At 42.9% G+C, this 20,035-nt stretch overlaps 1 protein-coding gene across 1 annotated transcript; it reads left to right on the top strand.

Annotated features, from left to right (window-relative positions):
- The first annotated feature begins 724 nt into the window (after nucleotides 1-724).
- On the top strand, nucleotides 725-19,193 carry LOC107213344 (antigen WC1.1-like). Its single transcript, XM_015647691.3, has 16 exons — nucleotides 725-794; nucleotides 5,116-5,430; nucleotides 6,877-7,185; nucleotides 8,668-8,982; nucleotides 9,789-10,100; nucleotides 10,395-10,712; nucleotides 11,441-11,755; nucleotides 12,413-12,727; nucleotides 13,228-13,290; nucleotides 13,377-13,691; nucleotides 13,875-13,910; nucleotides 14,200-14,337; nucleotides 14,637-14,732; nucleotides 15,272-15,355; nucleotides 16,396-16,548; nucleotides 17,749-19,193. Exons 1-16 carry the CDS (start codon nucleotides 725-727, stop codon nucleotides 17,844-17,846), a joined length of 3,252 nt encoding a protein of 1,083 aa, XP_015503177.1. The 3' UTR covers nucleotides 17,847-19,193.
- Nucleotides 19,194-20,035: the final 842 nt, after the last annotated feature.

The following is a 20,035-nucleotide window of genomic DNA, read 5'->3' on the forward strand; positions in this document are numbered from 1 at the left end:
CCCTAAAGTTGCCATTCTACGGTAAATGAGAGAGGGAGTAGAACTACCAGCAGTGGTCCCCTAAAACAAAAAGAAACACAGCAGAGGAAACATGAAGGCCTGTAATTCAAACCCTAAGGAAGATCTATTTTAAGAGCTTCTGCCCAAAAAGTTTTGACCAAATAAGGAAGCCTTAAGCCTGCCCCAAAGACAGAGAGGGTATAATTTTTTACTTACCGAACCACCTCTAGTTATAAACACCATTTCCGTTGATTGGAGTACAATTTATCCCAATGAGACCGATAAGCTACAAATTAAAGGAATTTTCTTTGCCTTTTTTTCTTCTGAAGTAATTAATAAATGACCAGTGTTCTGCACGTTAATATTCCTTTGTCAGGTGGGAAATAACACCTTGCGCACAGCTCTGCCTGTGCCACCAGTGTTGCTCCCTTCAGTAAAACAATTCCGATGATGACATCAGGTACATAATCATTCTTCATATAAGGTCACAAGCACACTTTTTGAATTTTATTGGACGTTTTGGTTCCTTCAGATTGGAGATGAATCTTCTGATAATGTCTAAAAAGGTGAAGAATATTTCTATTGGTTCCTTCAGGTAGCTCATGCTAGCACGTGAATCTATATATTTCCTCCTTTGCAGTCATTTGTGAGATACAGGAATGCCCAGCCAGAGTTTTATCTAGGCAGTGCCTGGAGAGTGAAGTTTCATCCATCTGCGGTCAGGATGGCAGCAAAACGACATCTTTCAGCTCCAGTGCTGTGGTTGATTCTCCTCTCCATTCAGCTCTCCCTGGGTAAGTACATACTTTATTTCACATAAGACAGTGAGATAAAAAAAAGTATGCAAATTTCATATAAATAGGTTGTTATTCTACCAACCTCTAAAGCAAAGTGACAAAAAGGTGTTTAAATATGTTTCTGTTTTTGATTCAATCTCCTTGGTGATCCTGAGATAAGGAAGGGTAAGCCTTTTTTAAAAGTTTTGTATTTTACTCAGATATCAGTGACTGGCCATTCTCAAAAGAATTCAAGTCCAAATTTTGTAAACAGTTTAGCTGTACTAAAAAACAGGTGGGTATTCTTACTACTGTCTTATCTCTCCTGCTGAGCTCTTTGTAGCTGGAATTAATAATTCCAGGTCTTTGTTCAACACTAGTTAAAATGATGTAGCTCTATCCTGTGTGTCCAGCAGAGTTTTGGTAACACAACATCTCCTCAGTTTTTCCTGTATATTGGAAGCTTATCACTATTTGTCTCTCTGCTCTTCTGGAGCTATGTGTGCATGCTTGATGCTGGTGATGAGAGGCAGATTTTGGAAACCTCATTTTTATCTCTCTACACACGGAGGTGACATGGCATTGCGGTGGTGGTCACATCCCCATATGATGAGAACAGGACTTCACAGTTGATGTTTTGCTAGAGCATGGCCCTAGTCTTGAAGGTTCTCACCAGCTGTGTGGATGCAGTCAGAGCTCACATGGCAAGGAACAGGAGGCACTCCTAACGTACATTTTCACAATATGAAACATTTTTTATTTTGACACTTTTGTAGTGATGTTTTAGTGTCAACTGAGCTGTACAGCAGAAATGAGAGTGAGTTTTCTGCCAACTCCTTGTTAACTTCAGGGAACAGTAAGAGACTAACTGGAAGATGCAGACAAGAGTAGCTTTACAATGACACCATCATCAGCACCTACCACCCACATCTCTGCTCTGGCAGTACTTGCATTCTCCATGCTGCTACAGGAGTTTTGATGTTCCCTAGGCACAGAGCACTGCAGGAGTCACAACTCTCTGGGAGTGAGCTGGCAATCTGCTCCTGAGGCAGCAGGCCTGGGCTGTAAACCTCCTCTTAGAGCCTGGGGACAGGAATGCATGATACACTCTCATCCTTTTTCTGTGAGAAGAATTGGGTTTTCAGCTGGATCAAGCAAAAATCTCATGCCCTCTCAGCCAAGCAGAACACCAAACCACTGAATTCAATTAAGGTACTTGTGGGACATGATGTGGAGTGTGAGAAAATACAAAATTGTACCTGTACATATCATAAAAAATTAACAGAAGAGTGATTACAACAAATGACAGCTTTTATTAGGAAATGTTTAAATCTGTCAGTTGGGTTATGCCTACCTCTGCATCCAGTCTTTCATGCTGTTACATGCTGAAAATGTCAGATGTACAATTATTCAAAAATTCAAATGCACAGAGGTCATAGAGTTGACTGAAGAGCTGTTTGTTTTGCTTCTGGATATGGCTAATAGAAATTGGTTATCTGGTTCCTTTAAAAATGTACTAGGAATTCAGCTTTTCTTAGAAGTCATTTCTCTTTTTAAGTGTAGAAATGTTATAGCTGAGAAAACTCTTTTTGGACTATGTTCTTCAAATAGCCTGGGGGTTGTTCTTCAGAATATCTTTCTAGAGACTTATAAGACTTATTACAGAAAGATCATGCTCCCTCTGAGACAACTTGTTGCAGGCACAAAGTGGTTTTGTAGTTACCTGAGGATTGTGCTATGTGTGTGATTTTCTTACTCAGGAGACTTGAGGAGAGAGGATATTTTGCAGAAAGAAATAGGTTTTGGAAGTTACCTATATTGAATAGCCGCTTTTTGTTTGTTTGTTTGTTTGTTTGCTTATTAGTAAATAAGCAAATATTGATAGGCAGGAAATTGTGATGAAATCCAGCAGTGTTAGCAAAGAGGTAAAGCCTTTGCCTGTGTATGAGAGGTGATCATGTCTCAAAGCCACATTGTGTCTGATGAAAGTTACAGACCACATGAAGATGGAGGCAAAATTGCCTTCCAATTGACTACTGCCAGCAGTTTACTCTACAATAAGAAATGAAACAATGGTTGGTTTTGGAAAGAAATGGCTTCATTAGCACCGGCTCATGGGTTAAGACTGACACACTTGCAGTGAGTAAAGAGAATAATTGTTTCCAAGTGCAAAGAAAAATTAAATATTCTCATTTCACAGTGTCAGATGACAGCAAGATGTGTGATATGTAGAAATACTTCTCTCTTTTGAAGAAGAGAGAGAAGGTGATATTTTACATAAAGGATTATTTTAAAGAAATCTTATAGGAAAACCCAAGGCTCTTAGTGCAAATTATCTTTAGTTGTTTATCAAACACCTTCATTGATAGGAGATTATCTTTCTGGTCTATTTGCAAGATTTCCACAGCTGCACTGCTTTCTATCCACATCAGTGCCCAGTGCTGGGTCTGGATGAATACTGCAGGTTTCTCTTGGCACCTGGTCACTGTGGCTGTGAGTGCAGAACAACAGGGCCCAAGGCCAGGCATGGCTGTGCCAGAGTGGAACACAGATGCACCTCCCACTTCGCACAGGCAGTGAGAGAAGGTGCAGGTCTGTGCTTCAGTGGGCCCATGGGCAGAGCACATGTGTGGAAAATCCAGGTGGGGAAGGCCAAGGCCATTAAGGATTCTTAGTGCACTCAGGACATCGACAATTGGATCCAGCCTGTCCTGTAAATGTTTGCTTTAATATTCCATTGTGTGTCAGGTCTTGAAACTGTAAAAAATTGTGACCAAAGTTATTAGGCTTCTTATGTGACTGTCCTGTAAACCTCCTTTAGCCATGTGGTCAATCCGAATAATCCCCCAGGCCCAAAAGAAGTTGCCAGCCCTCTTCAGGGATTTACCTCTTTCATAACGTGCTGAAATGAAAACCTGATCAAACTGAAGACAAAAGTCAGATGTGGCCAACTTCTTCCTGTTTCCTTTTCACATTTAGCTTGTAGTTTGTCCTTAACCTGAGAATACAACGGTCCTGCATGTGGTTTTCTATTGTTTGATTTTCCACCCATTTCATGAGTATCCTCTTTCATGCTTCAAACAGCAGTGACTTTGATCCAGCTGGGAGTGAGGCTAACTTTTAGTCCAGTCACACGTATGTAATACTCATACTAATACACACCCACATACACCACAGCTGTACATGGCTGCCCACACAGGTGGAAACATGCGACGTGTGACATGTGACAGAAAGATAAACAGCACCAGTGGCTTTACAATGATCTATCTTAACTTCTGTAAGGCCTTTGACACGGTCCTACACAACTGTCTTGTCATTAAATTGGACATATGTGGGTTTGATGGATAGATATTCAATAGATAAGAAATTGGCTGGATGGATACATCCAAAGACTTACAGTCAATGGCTCAATGTCCAAATAGAGATCAGTAACAAGTGGTGTCCCTCAGGGGATGGGAACTGTTCAAAATCCTTATTATTGACATTGGTAGTGGGATTGAGTTCACCCCTGGCAAGTTTCAAGAAGATGCCAGGCTCAGTGGTATCTATCAGTGGCAGCCACCGAGGGAAGAAATGCTATACAGAGGAATTTTGATGGGCTTGAAAAATGAGCCTCACTCCATGAAGTTCAACAGGGTCAAGTGTAAGGTGCTGTACCTGGCTTAGGACAGCCATCAGAGTCAGCACAGACTGGAGGGTGCATAGCTTGAGAGCAGCCCTATGGAGAAAGGCTTGGGGATACTGGTGGGGACAAATTGGATACGGGCCAGCAATGTGCCCTTGCAGCCCAAAATGCTAACTTCGAGCTGAGTCTTCAAGTAGACCCCCTGACCTTACCGCCTCTCCAGCAGCTGGCCTGGCCCCTCTTATCCCTCTGGTAGCCAGCTGCTCCAGTTACCTCATTCCCAAAGACACACACACAGACTTGGCTTCCAGGCCAATTAACTCACAGGATAATGAAGGTTGGTCTACTGTAGCAATCACACACTGATAGGCAGTCCCCTCACCCACTCCAGTTGCCAATGTTTATTGTGGCAGGCTTTGTGAATCACAAAGCAGGGACATTACTCAGCATTTCCCAGCCCTGATAAGTCAGTAAAAGAGAAAATTTGCCTGTCATTAGAAATAATTTACATTTTAGCAGTGCAGTTAGCTCAAACTTGTAAATACAGACATAACTACTTGCAAAAAAATGCTCTTTAAATTGGACTATTTAGAAAGGTGAACCAAATAAGTCTGATGTAAGAGTAAATTAAGAGCAATAATGAATCTCATTAACATTTGCAATAAATAATCATGATTAAGCTCTGTCCTTTCTATAACCTTGCTCTGTCTGAAGGCGCTGATGAATTGAGGCTGTCAAACGGAACTGGCCCCTGCTCTGGGAGAGTGGAAGTAAAACATGAGGAGCAATGGGGAACTGTGTGTGATGGTGACTGGACCATAAAGGATGCTGAGGTTGTCTGTAAGCAGCTACAATGTGGATTTGCTGTTAAGGCACTTAATCGAGCTCCTTTTGGAGAAGGAACGGGACCAACGTGGTTGTACCGAGTTGATTGCCATGGTGATGAACCTGCTCTCTGGAACTGCACACATACAGGATGGGGTGCTTTTACCTGCCCTCATTACTTTGATATTGGAGTGATCTGCTCAGGTAAGAAGTGACCCAACCTTGTATAACAGAAGAAAAGATAAGAGCCTGGGATCAAACTTTATCCTAGTTGGATAAAGCCAAGTACTCCCTCTACTCATCCAAAGCAAGTTGCCCCAGCATTAAGTCTTCTGCTGACTATGCAAGCTGACTTTGCCTGGGCACAGCAATGACATAGAATGAGCATATTAAATGACATATAACAGAAAAATAAAAAGCACTATTTATTTCTACCACAGCTCTCCCAGGCAACAGGAGAGCAGTACTGAACTTGTCTTTGACCAGAAATGGGAGCTAAAAAAGCAGGTGTAGGTAGAGAAGCATGAAAATGCAATGTTATGTCATGCAACTGCCCTTCTTCTCCAGATCTTCAGGTAAGCTAAGACAAGACAGTCTGCAATGGCAAAAAAAAGTCCAATATCTGTTTGGCTGCTTCCTGTGCATAATGTTCATGGTTTTACTCATTGGAAAAAGAACCACTGAAAGAAGTTTTTCCTTCCCAGCTTCAGGACTTTATATTTGTCCTTTTTAGATTTTTGTAAGGTTCTTATCAGATCATAGTTCTAGCCTGTCTAGATCTCTCTGAATGGCAGTTCTGCCCTCATGGTTATCTCCCCCGCCCCCCAAAAGTGATATTCCACTTGCTGACAGTCTTCAGGTGGAGTGAAACTCACTAATGACCAAGCCTGGCCATTCAATCAGCTGCTTAACCATGCTGTCCTTCCAGCCAAGAACATCCTAGTTTTTGGACATAAGAATATTGTGCAAGACAGTGTTAATGGCAGTGCTAAATGTGAGGTAAATGTGAGGTAAATGTGAGGTAAATGTGAGGACGTGCTGCTGCCCCCTCTTCTATAAATCCATTTTAATCAGAGAAAGCAATACAGTCCCACAGGCATGATATACACTTGATATAACCATGCTGACTCTTCCCATTCATCTCCTTGTGCCTGCAAATGAGTTCCTAGAAATCTCACTCTATATTTTTTGCAAGTACCAAAGTAAGGCTGGCCAGCCTGTAGATCTCTAGACTGTCTTTTTAGCAATTTCTGAAACTGGGTGCAACATTTCCTGTGTCCTCTTCCTGGGGTGCTTCAGCTTCCTATCCATTGAAATAATGAAGTCTCAAGGACACACAGTAGTAAAAAGCTGTTTGTCTATTTATATGTTTGGGGATTACTACTTCTCAGTCATTGGCAGATGTTCAAAGCTTCCTTCCTTCTTTCCCAAGGATTTAGTATTTTCAGTTACTGAGAAATAAGCAATTTCATACACCATTTTCTTTTTTATCAGTGTTATACAGGAATTTCCCTACTCACAGTTCAGAAGTATCAGTGGTCCTCAGAGAAGTGAAATGTGTCTTGCCCATTAAGGTACAGGAGCTGTGAAAATAGACCAGTACAACCAACCCTTGATGCTGGACTTCTTGTTTTTTTGGATTTTTTCCAGGCTTCTCTGATCTGCGTCTGACTGGAGGGGGCACTGCCTGCTCAGGACATCTGAAAGTAAAGCAAGAGGAAACTTGGGCCACTGTCTGTTTCTCACACATTAATTTCAAAACTGCCTCTGTTATATGTAATGAGTTAGAGTGTGGCCAGGCTGTGGATACCTTGAGAGGAACTCACTTTGGAAACAGACATGAACTGATCTGGCAAGAAGAGTTTCACTGTGAAGGGAATGAGACTCACCTTGCAGACTGTCCCAGGAATATACACCATACTAACACATGCTCTCATGATGCCACTATTGTGTGTTCAGGTGAGACTTTGGACTGACAGACATAATTCACCTGTGTCCTTCTTCCTGTTAACCCACAGTTCAGAGCATCTCTACACTTCTGTCGTCCTCAGGATCCTTGGATGCCTCCCCTACCATGCCTTGAGCCATTCAAGGGGGAACAGAAAATAACAGAGTAGTCCCACAATGTCTCATTCACTCTACTGAGAGTCTGCATCTAAAATGCGCTGTTGTAATCACTTCACTACCACACAGAGATTTCAAAAGGGCTGTTATTTCTTTTCTGCTATTAGAAATATGAACCCAACAGACCTAAGAATGCTCTACACATCCTTCTCTTATAAATAAAAGGAAAAATGGCCAGAGGAGACAAGCAGGAATATTGAGACATTAATTTATTTCCTGTGGTGCCAGTGTGTATGTTAATACCTGGCACTTCAGTTAATTATAACTGGAAGATGTACCATATCTCCAAAAGGTTGAAGGAGGCTCAAGTTACAAATGTAAGTAATTAAAAAGTAAAAAAAGGTTGCCAGAGGCCTAGATGACTTCCATTGTGACTGGAATGACTTAAGAACTCTATACAGTCATGGCTGCTGGGGGCTCTGAATACAACTATGTATTGCCATCCACTGAAAAGGTGAATATTAAGCCTAGCAAACATAATTTTTTTTCCTGAGGCCACAGTTCTAAAGGAGTAAACTAAATGTGGGGCAGAGCTGCTGACAACAGTCTGACACAAAACAAGTCTGGAAATGTGTTGGAGTTCATGTCCAAAGGGCTTCAGTCTGTTTCAAGACTGCCTTGGACACTGTGACCAGTGGCAGCCAAATACCTCAGTTAAGGCATCCAACAGGCCTTGGGTCCTGACTATCTTGCAATAGTCTTAGCTCAGAGCTGAAATCCTGGGCTTGTTTGAGGTACAATGCAAGGGCAAGGTAAGGGTAGAAAGTATGAGAAGACAGGGACTGCACGGGGCTGGCAGTAGGACACCACAGTGCCATCCATTCCACCCTTAATTTATTATCAATGCTGATGGTTATGGCCTGTGGTGTTCAGAACCTTGCTCTGGGGCATGGATGAAAGCTGAGAATTCCTTACTGCAATTTCTGTTTACCAGGAAATGTGACATGACTAACTACTGTGAGAGTGATACCACTTGCCCCTACTCTGAGTTCCTCATAGGCAAGGCAGGGCAGAAACTGTCTCTGCAAGAGATGTTGAAGATGGCAGCAGTATTGTGAGGGGAGGAGAGAACAGAGCAAAAAGGAGACACTGAATTTAAAGAGACAAAAGACTTTTAGTCATACAATGCAGGCTACAACATGGACAATAGAGACTTTTTCAGAGCTGGCTAATCAGCATCCTGTTCTAAGACACCTTCCAGTAAACTGTCACATTACTCAGTGCTAGTTTCTTGCAGATAGAGAGAGCTCTTACAGTTTTCAGTGCAATACCATAATACCCAAAAGTAACTGCTAAGCTCTTTTGTTCTTTCTGCAGGCTACGGTGGGTACAGGCTGGCAAATGGCAGTACCACATGCTCAGGGAGAGTAGAGCTTCTTCACGGAGGCACATGGGGAACACTGTGTGACTACATGTGGGATTTACCAGCTGCCAATATCCTCTGCCAGCATCTAGACTGTGGAGTTGCACTACTGATAACAAGTGGACGGTCCTTTGGGGAAGGAAATGGATCTGTCTGGAACGGGACATTCAGCTGCCAGGAGAATGGCTTGCTCCTAAGAGACTGTCTCGTGCGTGCTCTAGGTCATGATGAATGCCCTGCTGGAAAAGAGGCTCGTGTTGTCTGTTCAGGTGAGCAGGGGAAAGGTCTAAGAAGGGAACTGAAAGACTCCTTCCTTGAGGAAAAATATGGACTCAAAATTCAGAGGGCATATGTGGAGTCAGGCTCTGTCCTTTGCTGCAACAGGAGTCAGGGCTGCACTTCAGCTGTACCACAAGGCTGCTGTCTCTGAAATGCTCCTAGTGTCAGGTGACAGCAGGAGCAGGGCCGCTGCACGAGCCAGGATGAGCTGGGCACAGAGGCTGAGCACAACACAGGCAGAGTCCTTACCACCAAGACACAACCCAAAGTATCTGCACAGAGGACAGAGGAAGGTACTGGTGGTAAGGTCCCAGACAAGTCAAAGGAAATAAAGAGATGCAGGGTCTGGCTGGAGGAAGCAGCCAGGCATGGCATGAGACAAGACTGGAGACGGTTACTCCTGTCATGTACTTGAGGCAAGGACTGAATCCCTGGTCCAGGTTTAAGTGAGGGCTTGGACCAGCAGTTGAAGGATGCAGAGCTGTAGGCCCTCAGTCATATTGATCTGAAAAATTAAGGTCTATTGGTTGACCCTAAGCCCAAAACCTAGTGCCCTAATTTTAAAAATTGCAAATGGGACCTAATTCTGAGTTCTAGTAATACTTCTCAGTAAAATAGACTGGACTGAAGTCTACTTATGAGTATGGAAGTTTCTAGTTATGAGTATGGCCCAGTTAAGCCATTTTTACTACTGAATGATAAGAAAAACTCATTCCCATTTCCCAGTCACTTCCAAGTCCTCCCCATGAGCAGCTGCAAATGTAATACTCCAATAATCCCTTTCTCTTACATTCAGGGTGTCCAGGGGGCAGGTTGGTGAATGGCACCACATGCTCTGGCATAGTGGAGATCCGCCATGGAAACACATGGGGAAGACTCTGCCACTCCCACTGGAATTTGCAAGCTGCCAGTGTTCTCTGCCATCAGCTGAACTGTGGATATGCAAAGTCAATCCAGATGGAAGATGGTTTTGTGGAAGGAAATGGGCCTATATGGAGAGATGCTTTTCACTGTGAAGGGACAGAGTCCTGCCTATGGGATTGTACTCAAGTGACTTTGGGCAATCCAACCTGTTCAGCCAAAGAGGCAGCCACTGTAACTTGCTCAGGTAAGTCAGAAGTGGCCTTTTATGGGTAGTGCAACTTCAGACCAAAGCAGTGCTGATGACCTCACTGATAGGAACTAGTCTTTGAGATGGAGAAGCCTTTCTCGCATCCCATTGTAGGCCCTTGTGTGCACAAAAGCAAACAAAGCCTTAACGGACATTCTCCTTAATCAGTGGTGAGAATTAATATTTCACCAGCACAGAAATTTGTCTTCCATAACTTTCCTACAGGTTATTTCTATTGCAGTGAGATCAGTAAATGTTACTCAATATATTTCTCAACTCTCTTGAGCCCAGGTCTTGCTGAATCACTCAGACTCTCAGGGGGTGAGAGCCGCTGTGATGGGCGAGTTGAGATCTCCCTCCGTGGTGTGTGGAGCAGAGTCCTAGATGATGACTGGGACATTAAGGATGCCCATGTGGTGTGCAGACAGCTCCAGTGTGGAACTGCTGAGAAAGCCTATTACCTTCCAAAGTCTGAGCGAGGTATGGGTGTTGTTGGCCTAAGGAGTGTCCAGTGTACTGGAAACGAGACTCAGCTGATGCTCTGCAACACCTCCCATTATCAGACAGAGCCAATGGGAGTTTCTGAAGATGTTGGTGTGATTTGTTCAGGTGAGTTGCTGGGTGAAAGATACATAATGTTTCCTAGGGTTTCTCCAGCCCACATTATGCTCTGGCATCACAGATCTTAAGTCGGCATGAGTCTGACCTTGATGATAGTTAAGGAAGCAAGTGTAATTTACATAGTGCTTTCTTCATCTGAATTTCTTACAGAATTATCTTCCAGAGTCAAAAAGAACTATATGAACACAGAAGCCATAAGAACACTAATTGCACTATGATTGCCAAGCATTCTTACTGCCACTTGAGAATTAAATAGCTTTTATCTTGTGACATTTCTATATTTATAGATACTTGCAGCAATTCTACAAAATATTACAACAGTTTCTACTCTTCTTTGATTTTGCAACCCATCTGTAACAGGAACAGTATCTGTCTCTAACTAAATGAGTAGAGAAAGAAAACAGGTTGTTTGGCTTTCTAAGATAAGGTGACCTCTGCATATACTTAGTATGACACTTCATTCTTGCAGTATCTCACAGGAATCATTCAAACATTCGCCTGGTGCAGTAGGCCTTTCCCTTAATGCAGTTTTAGCCTCAGAGGACTTCTGCCCAAGCAACCATAGCAGTAGAATTGGGATATAACAAGAACATGATGTCTTAAAAGTGCTTTAAAAATATTGCTATTATTATGCTTATTATTATGCAATTATTATTATTGCTGACCTGTGCATTATAGTTGTCTTGCATGTTGACAGCTGGATTTTCTTCCCACAGGCAGCAGACAGATGAGGTTGGTGAATGGAACAAACCGCTGTGCTGGGAGAGTAGAGCTTTATCATCATGGCATCTGGGGCACCATCTGTGATGATAACTGGGATCTATCAGATGCCAATGTTGTTTGCAAACAGCTTGGATGTGGGCATGCCATCGAGGCATTTGTCTCTGCTCATTATGGTGAAGGATCAGGGAAGATCTGGATGGATGATGTGAATTGCACTGGGGCTGAATCTGATCTCTGGGCATGCCCCTCTAGGGCATGGGGCCAGCACAACTGCCAACACAAAGAGGATGCTGGAGTCCTGTGCTCAGGTGTGTTTGGAAAACGCTTTTCTAAGCCTTCGGGTTCAAACAGGAGGGTTGTATAAAAGGGAAGCCGAGAAGAGTGGGGACTTGCTTGGACAGCCTCTTCCTGTCTTGATGACAAGTCATCTTCTTGGGCCTACCAAGATGCAAAGGACCTACAGAAGCCCATATTATGCACCAACACACACGCACTCACACAAAAGTGTGTGGTGTGGTAGAATATTTGGGGGATAAATTCAAGGAGTTTGTAAAGATTTCCACAGCAAGGGGCTGTGTGCTTGTTACAGTCAGTTACAGCTGGCTCTGAAACCAATGGGAGCAGCCCACTGTGCACCACAGCATCAGACAATCCAAGTAGCTTATGGTGGCTCTGCTCACGTGTATTTAAGACAGAATGACAGTAGCAAGAGAGAGGAGAAATGAAAGAGAAGTGAAAAAAAATACTGATGACCACTGAAGGAAGTGCAGCCTGTTAGGGCCCATGTTGGAGCCACTACAAACCCTGAAAGGACTGCAGCCTCTGGAGCATCCATGCTCCACAATACAGGTAGAACCAGTACAGGTAGTTAGCACTGTAAAAAAAAAAAAAAAAGTGTTATTACACAGGCAGGAAAGCAACATATCACAAGAAGTTTGTGGCCATTTTTATGTTTTCACTTTCAGATTTCCTGGCTCTGAGGCTGGCGAATGGCAACGACTGTGCTGGACGTGTAGAAGTTTTCTACAACGGGACGTGGGGGAGCGTTTGTTCCAATAGCATGTCCCAGCTCACCGCAGTAACCATGTGCAAACACCTGGGCTGTGGAGATGGAGGAGCAATAGCCACGGACTTCAAATACGGCAGAGGGTCTGGGCCCACGTGGCTGGACCACATTGAGTGCACTGAGCAGCACAGCTCGCTCTGGCAATGTCAGTCAGACCCCTGGGATCCTCAGTCGTGCAATAACCGAGCTGAAGAGACACATATTACTTGCACTGGTAATCAGAAATGCATTTGTGTATGGCCAGACATGAACATTAACCTATGCATACACATAAGGACGTCACAGTAATTACTTTGTGTTCACTTGTTATTTGGTGTGTATGATTTCTAGCTTATACACATAGCCATGGACAAGTGTACAAATCAGTTTGGTTCTAAAGGTCCATTTCTAATGCCTGCCCTTTTGACAGTATTTCACACCTATGGATATCAATATCTGTAGTCATATATATATTCACTATAATAAAAATTAATTCTACATGACATTCATATATCCTGAAAGTGATTGCAATTGCCTTATGAGAAGAAGGAGAGCATAACCATCAGGAAGATTATAACTCACAGCAACACCAAACAGACATCCACCAAGAACTAAACAGGCCATACACATATTTCAGGAAATAATTAACCTGATGGTTAATTTTCAGGTATCTTACACTCCCTCATTTTTTTTTTCAGAAAATAATTAAATTACTTCATTATTTAAATTCTGCAGGAAGAAAGGAGGCAATATCTCCATCTGCATTTGCTGAGTGTCCAAACTCTACAAGTTGTTCAGGTACCTCCACCTCTTCGGTTTTCCTTATTGGACCCTGTGGAACTTCCTGCTGTTTCAGTAAAACAGAAGGTTTCTGTGTTTTGCAGACAGGGAGAAGTTACGAGTCGTGGGAGGGGAGGATGAATGTTCAGGCAGAGTGGAGATGTGGCACCAAGGATCCTGGGGAACAATCTGTGATGACGCCTGGGACGTGGCAGATGCCCATGTTGTATGCAGGCAGCTGGGCTGTGGATCTGGTGTGTCTGCTCTGAGTGAGGCTGCCTTTGGGGAAGGCACTGGTCCCATCTGGTTGGAGAAGGTGCACTGTAAAGGAACAGAGCTGTCTCTTTGGGACTGTCCTTCCAAGCCTTTGTTTGGTAAAAACTGTGATCATAAGGAAGATGCTGCTGTGAATTGCTCTGGTTAGTGACTGGTCCTTTATTACACAGGTCTGGGAAGGAGGTGGGTAGGGGAGCATTATGCCAGCTGTGCTTCCCGGTGACTAGCCTTTTCATAATTTTGACTGCAAAAACATCACAAATTATATGAAAATATATTTTTCACACTTGCCTTTTCCTTAATGTGGACTCACCTTCCTTTTTCAGGTGTGACAAAAACAACAGCACCACCCACAAGAGCAGGTAAATTCTTTATCTCTCTTTTCTTTCTCCCATCAAATGACAATTTAATGTCCCTAATACTTATCAGATGAAACAGCAGCTTATTTTAGCTCATCAGAAAGCACTTCCCTCAGCCTTTCATAAAGGAACACTGAGTGGCACCACCCCTAGCTGCTGAATTTTATCTGCTTGAGCAGGACCCATAACAGAGCAGCAGATGCCCTGCCTCTCCCTGCTAGCATGGGCACAGCAAAGGGCTTCACTTTGGGGCACGTGATTCTCTACCTGTTTCCTCTTTGTTTCCATTCAGATCGTCCCCGGCGCCCTGCCATGGGCAGTACGAGATTTTCAGTGCCTGTCATCCTCTGCATTATCCTGGGGACCCTTCTCTGCCTGGTCCTTGCCATTCTTGCTGGGCAGATCCGACGTGCCAGGGCACAGCAGAGAGGTGGGTCTCTCAGCAGGACTGGTATGAAATGACTGCTTTACAGGGTCCAAATGTTTAGTTGGCTGGAGAGGCAGTGGGGATGGGTAACTGAGATGAACTGCATCTTTTGCCACACTGAGATTTTTCACTTACTTTCTGGCAGTGAAAGAGCCCAGCGGTGCTTATCCTCAGTCAGCACCTCTGAGTGCCTTTCTAGGTATCAACCAGGCTATGTAGACCTAGGTAAGGCACTTCTTTTCATGGCCCCAGCCTGAGTATGATCAGAGACTGTTAAAGTGATCATTACCTTTTACTTTCAGGCTACAGACTGTCCTATGACCCCTTCTCCGAGGCTGTCTATGAAGAGATTGATTATAACCTGATGAAGGAAAAGCAGGGCGTGACTTTCCTCTCAGGTCTGTGTCTTTGTGTCTTGCTTTTCTCGAGGGAAAGCTCCTCCTTTCTGAGCCTGATCTGATACTTTGCAGCTCTCAAATCTACTGGGAAATTTAAAATTCCTGGATTTGAGGAGTTTCCTGCCCAGTGGAGTCTGTCAATTCCTTTCCTAGGGATAATTTGTTTTGTAGAGTCCTCACTGCAGCCACAGACCATAGATCAGTATAGGTCAAACAAACAAAAGCCTTTTTCTGCAATTATTTAAAGCAGAGACAAATAAAGGAATAATTTGCATCTCCCTCATAGCAGCTGTGTCCCTATAGGTTTCCTTCCATGGATTGCCTTTCTCCCTTTGTGATTTGTCTCCCCCATGATCCATGAGAGGTGTTATAGGGCCCCTGAAGGTTATTCCATTGTAATCCTTGCAGAAGTAATACTGACTGCTAAAGAATATGAAGGGCTTGGATTCTCTTACTGTAGACTGCTCTTTTTCCCGTGGTGCAGTTTTAGCATTTAAGGAGAATTTAATCTGGTATCATACTCTTTCTCATTTGCCTAGATTCTTATTCAGAGAGCTCAAAATCGAAGGAACAGTTTTATAGAGCAGACAGTGATGAAGAAAATGGTCCTGGAGCAACTCAAGGTAATGTGAGAAAGGGTTTGTACAGAGAAAGAGATCCCAAATCAGGGTAACATTTAATATCCAAAGCATTATGAGTGATTAAGACTTTCATTTCATGTCCTAGTGATGTTTCCTTGTGATCCAATATCTTCTGTCTAACTCTTGGGGTGGAAGAGTGTCATACAATCTCATATACAAGTGCTAGTTTTCTCTTCTATATGAGAAATTCAAAATAAATGTTTGCTGGTAGTTCTGCACACACCTCACAGGATCCAGTCATATGAATCCAACAATCCAACTGCTTCTCCCAACATTGCAACCAGAATAGCTTGTAAATTGCTGCCTTATTTCCAAGACAAATGGGGAGAATTAAAACAGAGGAAAGAAATATTCCAAGTAAGAACAGACAATAAGTGCAATTTGAGCTGATCAAGGGATATTAATCCAAGTGATCTGGAGAAAATACAGATTCCTAGCTGGGGGGTTTGCCTGGGGAGTACATTTGGTTTGTTGGCTGGGGTTTTTTTTGATAATTTGAAATAGGTAAGGGAGAGCAAGTGTTTGGAGAAGAACTGCATTTTCCTAGAGCTGGTCAAAAAGCTCTGTTAACTATTGCCTGGTGTCCAAGAGATCAACTGTCAAAGGCACAAGAAGTTTTGGACCCCAGTTGCCCATATCCCAGACTCTGCTTCACCATGTCTTTATTTTCTACTGCTTTTCTTATATTAAGTACTTTTTTAGTTAAAAAATAAAGTAAAAGTTTTCCTTACTTGCTTTGAAGTGCTTACAGAAAAGACAATTCTAAATAATTTCCCTTTCTCTTATTCAGATTGAATATTGATTTCTTGGTAAAAGGTGAAACAGGAATGTTTTGATTAACTTTTATGTTTATACATGTATTATTGGTAAGCATATGTATGTACAGTAAAACTGTGCACACTAACATTGCTGAGGGATGGATTCCAGTTAGTACAGACTTATTAGTTAGTATTACAGCCCTGTGTTGCTGGATCATCAGCTACTGCTTTCCCTAGTGGAAGTTAATACCTGGACTGTTCTAGAGATCTTTTCACTGCCTGAAAAAGCCCTGGAAGATGCTTATGATGATGCAACAGAAGCTCCTGGACCTAGAGATGCTTCTCTTTCTGGGCAGAATGAACAGGAAATCATTGGTAACCCTGGAGAAAGTGACAGAAACAAGGATTCACAAACAGGTGAGGCTAGAAGAGTATTGCTGTTCTGTTCTTACAGCCAGCTAATCTATACCCATGCTCTGCTTTCCTTATGTCCATAAAATTCCTGCCTGTGGCCAGCCTAGCCTAAGTTTCCACTGCTGCGGATTGTTACTTCTTATTAGAATGACCATGGGGACAGAGGGTAGCAGTCATCTTTGTAAACAGCCTTTTAAGTACCTGAAGACTGATAACAGTTTGTTCACATACCTGTCCCCAGTCCTGTTTTGTATTTTGTTTCTCTAGACAGCCACAACCTCACTTCGTCAATTTTCTACTTAGGCCTTGTAGACTACAGTCTGCTCATGATGTGTCTCTAATCAGTTTGTGTCAGTAGGTCTGCATCTTTCAAAATTGTTTCAAACCCAAAATTTTCCAGTATTTCTTTACAGCATTACCATGCTGAGATCTTACTAGTGTCAGGTAGAGCAGAAGGACCAGCTCTTATTTCTTACAGCATATCCTTCTGTTTATGGATGCTAGTGTGATACTTCCCTTTTTTCCAACAACATGGCAGGCTTGAAAGGGCTCAATGTCTGATGCAGCTTCAAATTGTGCTCTGTAAAATACTACATATCATTAGACATGGATTTTTCAAATTATGCAATTGACTGTTTCTCCCTTCATATGTAGTCTCTTAAATGTCCTTATTAGATATCATTCTATGTCCATGGAGGATGGATTCAGCTACGTTTTTAACCAGGCATTAAAGCTTGTCAGGCCCATATAATTCAGTAAGAATTAACAATAAATATTTAAGACAGACTTCTTTATCAGTGCATTTAATATTACTGTGGAACACCCTCTGTTCCACAGTAATATTAAATGCACTGATACTCTACTTTTTGGGGTAGTAATAAAAATTTCTGGCCAAATTGAGATGTGGAAAAATAATCAAAACATAGGACTCAAAGTAACTAGGGAGACATTAGAGGATTTTTTTTTTTTTTAGCAGCCCATGAACATATTCCTTTTAACACTGTGTATAAAGCTTGATCCTTGGCTATGTATACAAGCAGCAGAAGGCAGAGTGACACAAGCATTTCTCAGGTCTTTCACAGCCACTCCTATCTAAGGTTCTAATTGCTGGAGGAGACAACTGGCAGCTACACGACCACACAGAGGTAACATGTACAGGATGTCCATTTATCTATCTTTGTGTTCTTCCCTTCATGCTTTCAGACTGGATTCCCAGAAACAGGACCTCTGAGGCTGAGAGACCCTCATCCCCTGCTCTTGAAGATACGAGCTATGATGACATTGAAGATCTGGAGCCCTGATAGAGACTACTGAACTGTGCTGACTTCTTCTGGAAATACACCACTGTTCATAAAATGCTAATCGTGTACTAGCAGAACCAGAACAACCTGCATTTAGGATTAGTTTGCATAAGTTTGGGCTATTTCCAGAGAAGAGATTACATACATAAAAAATAAGCAAGCATGGCTGTTAAGAAAATATTTCAAATTTCTCTTATAATTTCTTGTTGCTAAGACTTAGTGGACACTTTTTGCTTTTATTTTCAAATACCTTAATTTTATTTTTTTTTCTGAGTTAATTTTAAAAAATATGATTTATGTTTTTTATTAGAAACTGATCCAAAGATCTCAAATTATGCTTTTCCTTCTGGATATATGGGGACAGCTTTTGGGAATTATTCAGAATGGAGACTGAACTGCCAGAAAATCATCAAAATTCTGTTTAAGCCAGGTCTTTCAGAAAGGAATTCTTGCTGATTGCTTCTGCAGCAACATCAACAAGATGTGACAGGTGTGCTGCAGGCATGCTGCAGGCAGAAGGAGGAAAACACATACACTCATGGGATTTAACTGCATCATGCGATCTACTTTTCCTGGCTCACTAACAGGAAAACTCAGGAAACAGAAAGTTCTTGCAAAGAATAGGAAAAGACAGCAGAAATCAGCAGGGGCAACTAATTCTGTGCCAGAAAAAGGTGTAGCAAGCTATTTATCCCTGTCAGAACTATCTACACAGGACAGAACTTCTCTGCAGGTGCACCAGGCAGTGACCAGGAAGAAGGAATCCCATGGGACTCAGAGATGGCAATAACTGGTACCATAGGCATGATCCAGTTAAACTGAGTGCTCCCCAGGTGACTGGGGTATATAATCCTCAATGTGATTGAGTAAGTGGGATACTGGGAATGTGTTAAAATTTGTAGCCAAACTCCTACAGAATTCTGCCTGCACCTGAATGGCACCTGCACAAGGAAATTTTTAGGATAATTGGAGTAATTGGATTAAAAGCATATTAACAATACAAGATTAATAAAAGATGTAAAATGGCTTAACTGTGGGATCTGTCAGGAAAAGTTTCTCTTCTAAGGCATGAAAATAGATGCATTCAGGATGAAACCCAAGAGAATCAGGCTACAGCTGAGCTCATTACAAATCCATCTTTCAAACTTTTGGAAAAAAACAGGTACAAAAGGAAGTTGTTTGTGAGTGGGGTTACAGGCAACAGTGCTTGTTGCAGAGTGTGTAGCCAGCTGTGTTGGAGTCACCTCTGTGTGTACATGTGTATCTCTCTAGGACACACACTCAGCCTCTCTACTGGCTGAACCAGAACTCGGGAATGCAGCAGTCACATCCTCAGGCTCCAGTGGCCTGAAGAGAGGAGCCCACAGACCCCAGAGGATGCCGGAGGCAGTGACTTATTGCAACTCTTTGAAGTCACACTCTGCACTATTTTTGACCCTTTGAGAAAAATGTAAGGCAGGATTTCCCTTTAAAGAAGCCGTACAAATTCTCCTAACTAGAATTTTTATTCAGTCACTCATTCGTTCTTTTTTGCCGCCAATATGCTTGGTAAGGACTTCACACTTAAGTTTCCACCTCTCTCCCAAATACTTTCTTAACGATTGACTCACTGCCCGGTGCTCAGTTAAAAAAATACTTCAGTGAGGGGTCACAAACTGTTGCTGACCTTTCAGGTTTTTCATTCTTGAGTGAAACTTACTCATAATTCAGAAAGCTGCTTTGCTAAAAAAAAAAACAAACAACAAAACAAGATTACAGCCAAAGGAGGGGTCCAGGAGCACGTTCCAGATCACATCCAACACTGAAGGGTTCCACTGCACCGGGGAAGGAGCCGTGGCAGAACTACAGCGTCTGGGGACTGCATAAGGACTTCCTGTGGAATGGGCAGGGGACCAAAAGCGGGGAAAGAGAAGGGCTTACGTGAATGGAGGAGGAACAAGTGTGGGGAAAATGGAGGGTGAGGGGATAAAACCGCTTGCTGATCCGGCAGGGAAGCCGTGCTCCCGGGAAAACATGCTGCACTGCTCCGCTGAGTCAGCTCCCGGGTTCCCTCCTCGGGAGCCTGCTCTCCCCCGGCCTCTAGAAGCACAAGGGCACTGGCTCCGTCCCGGAGCCCTGCCATCCCAGCCCGGGATTTGCCGGAGAGCCGGCGAGGCGAGGCGCGGGGCCGGGCCGAGCGAGCAGCAGCC

This window comes from Parus major, chromosome 1 (assembly GCF_001522545.3).
Source record: "Parus major isolate Abel chromosome 1, Parus_major1.1, whole genome shotgun sequence".
NCBI lineage: Eukaryota > Metazoa > Chordata > Aves > Passeriformes > Paridae > Parus > Parus major.

Bases quoted from the DNA above. Each gene is read 5' to 3' on its own strand.
- LOC107213344 (XM_015647691.3), top strand. From the start codon at position 725: ATGGCAGCAAAACGACATCTTTCAGCTCCAGTGCTGTGGTTGATTCTC. The intron at 7,186-8,667 runs GTGAGACTTTGG...TTCTTTCTGCAG, and splicing joins TGCCACTATTGTGTGTTCAG to GCTACGGTGGGTACAGGCTG. The intron at 8,983-9,788 runs GTGAGCAGGGGA...TCTTACATTCAG, and splicing joins GGCTCGTGTTGTCTGTTCAG to GGTGTCCAGGGGGCAGGTTG.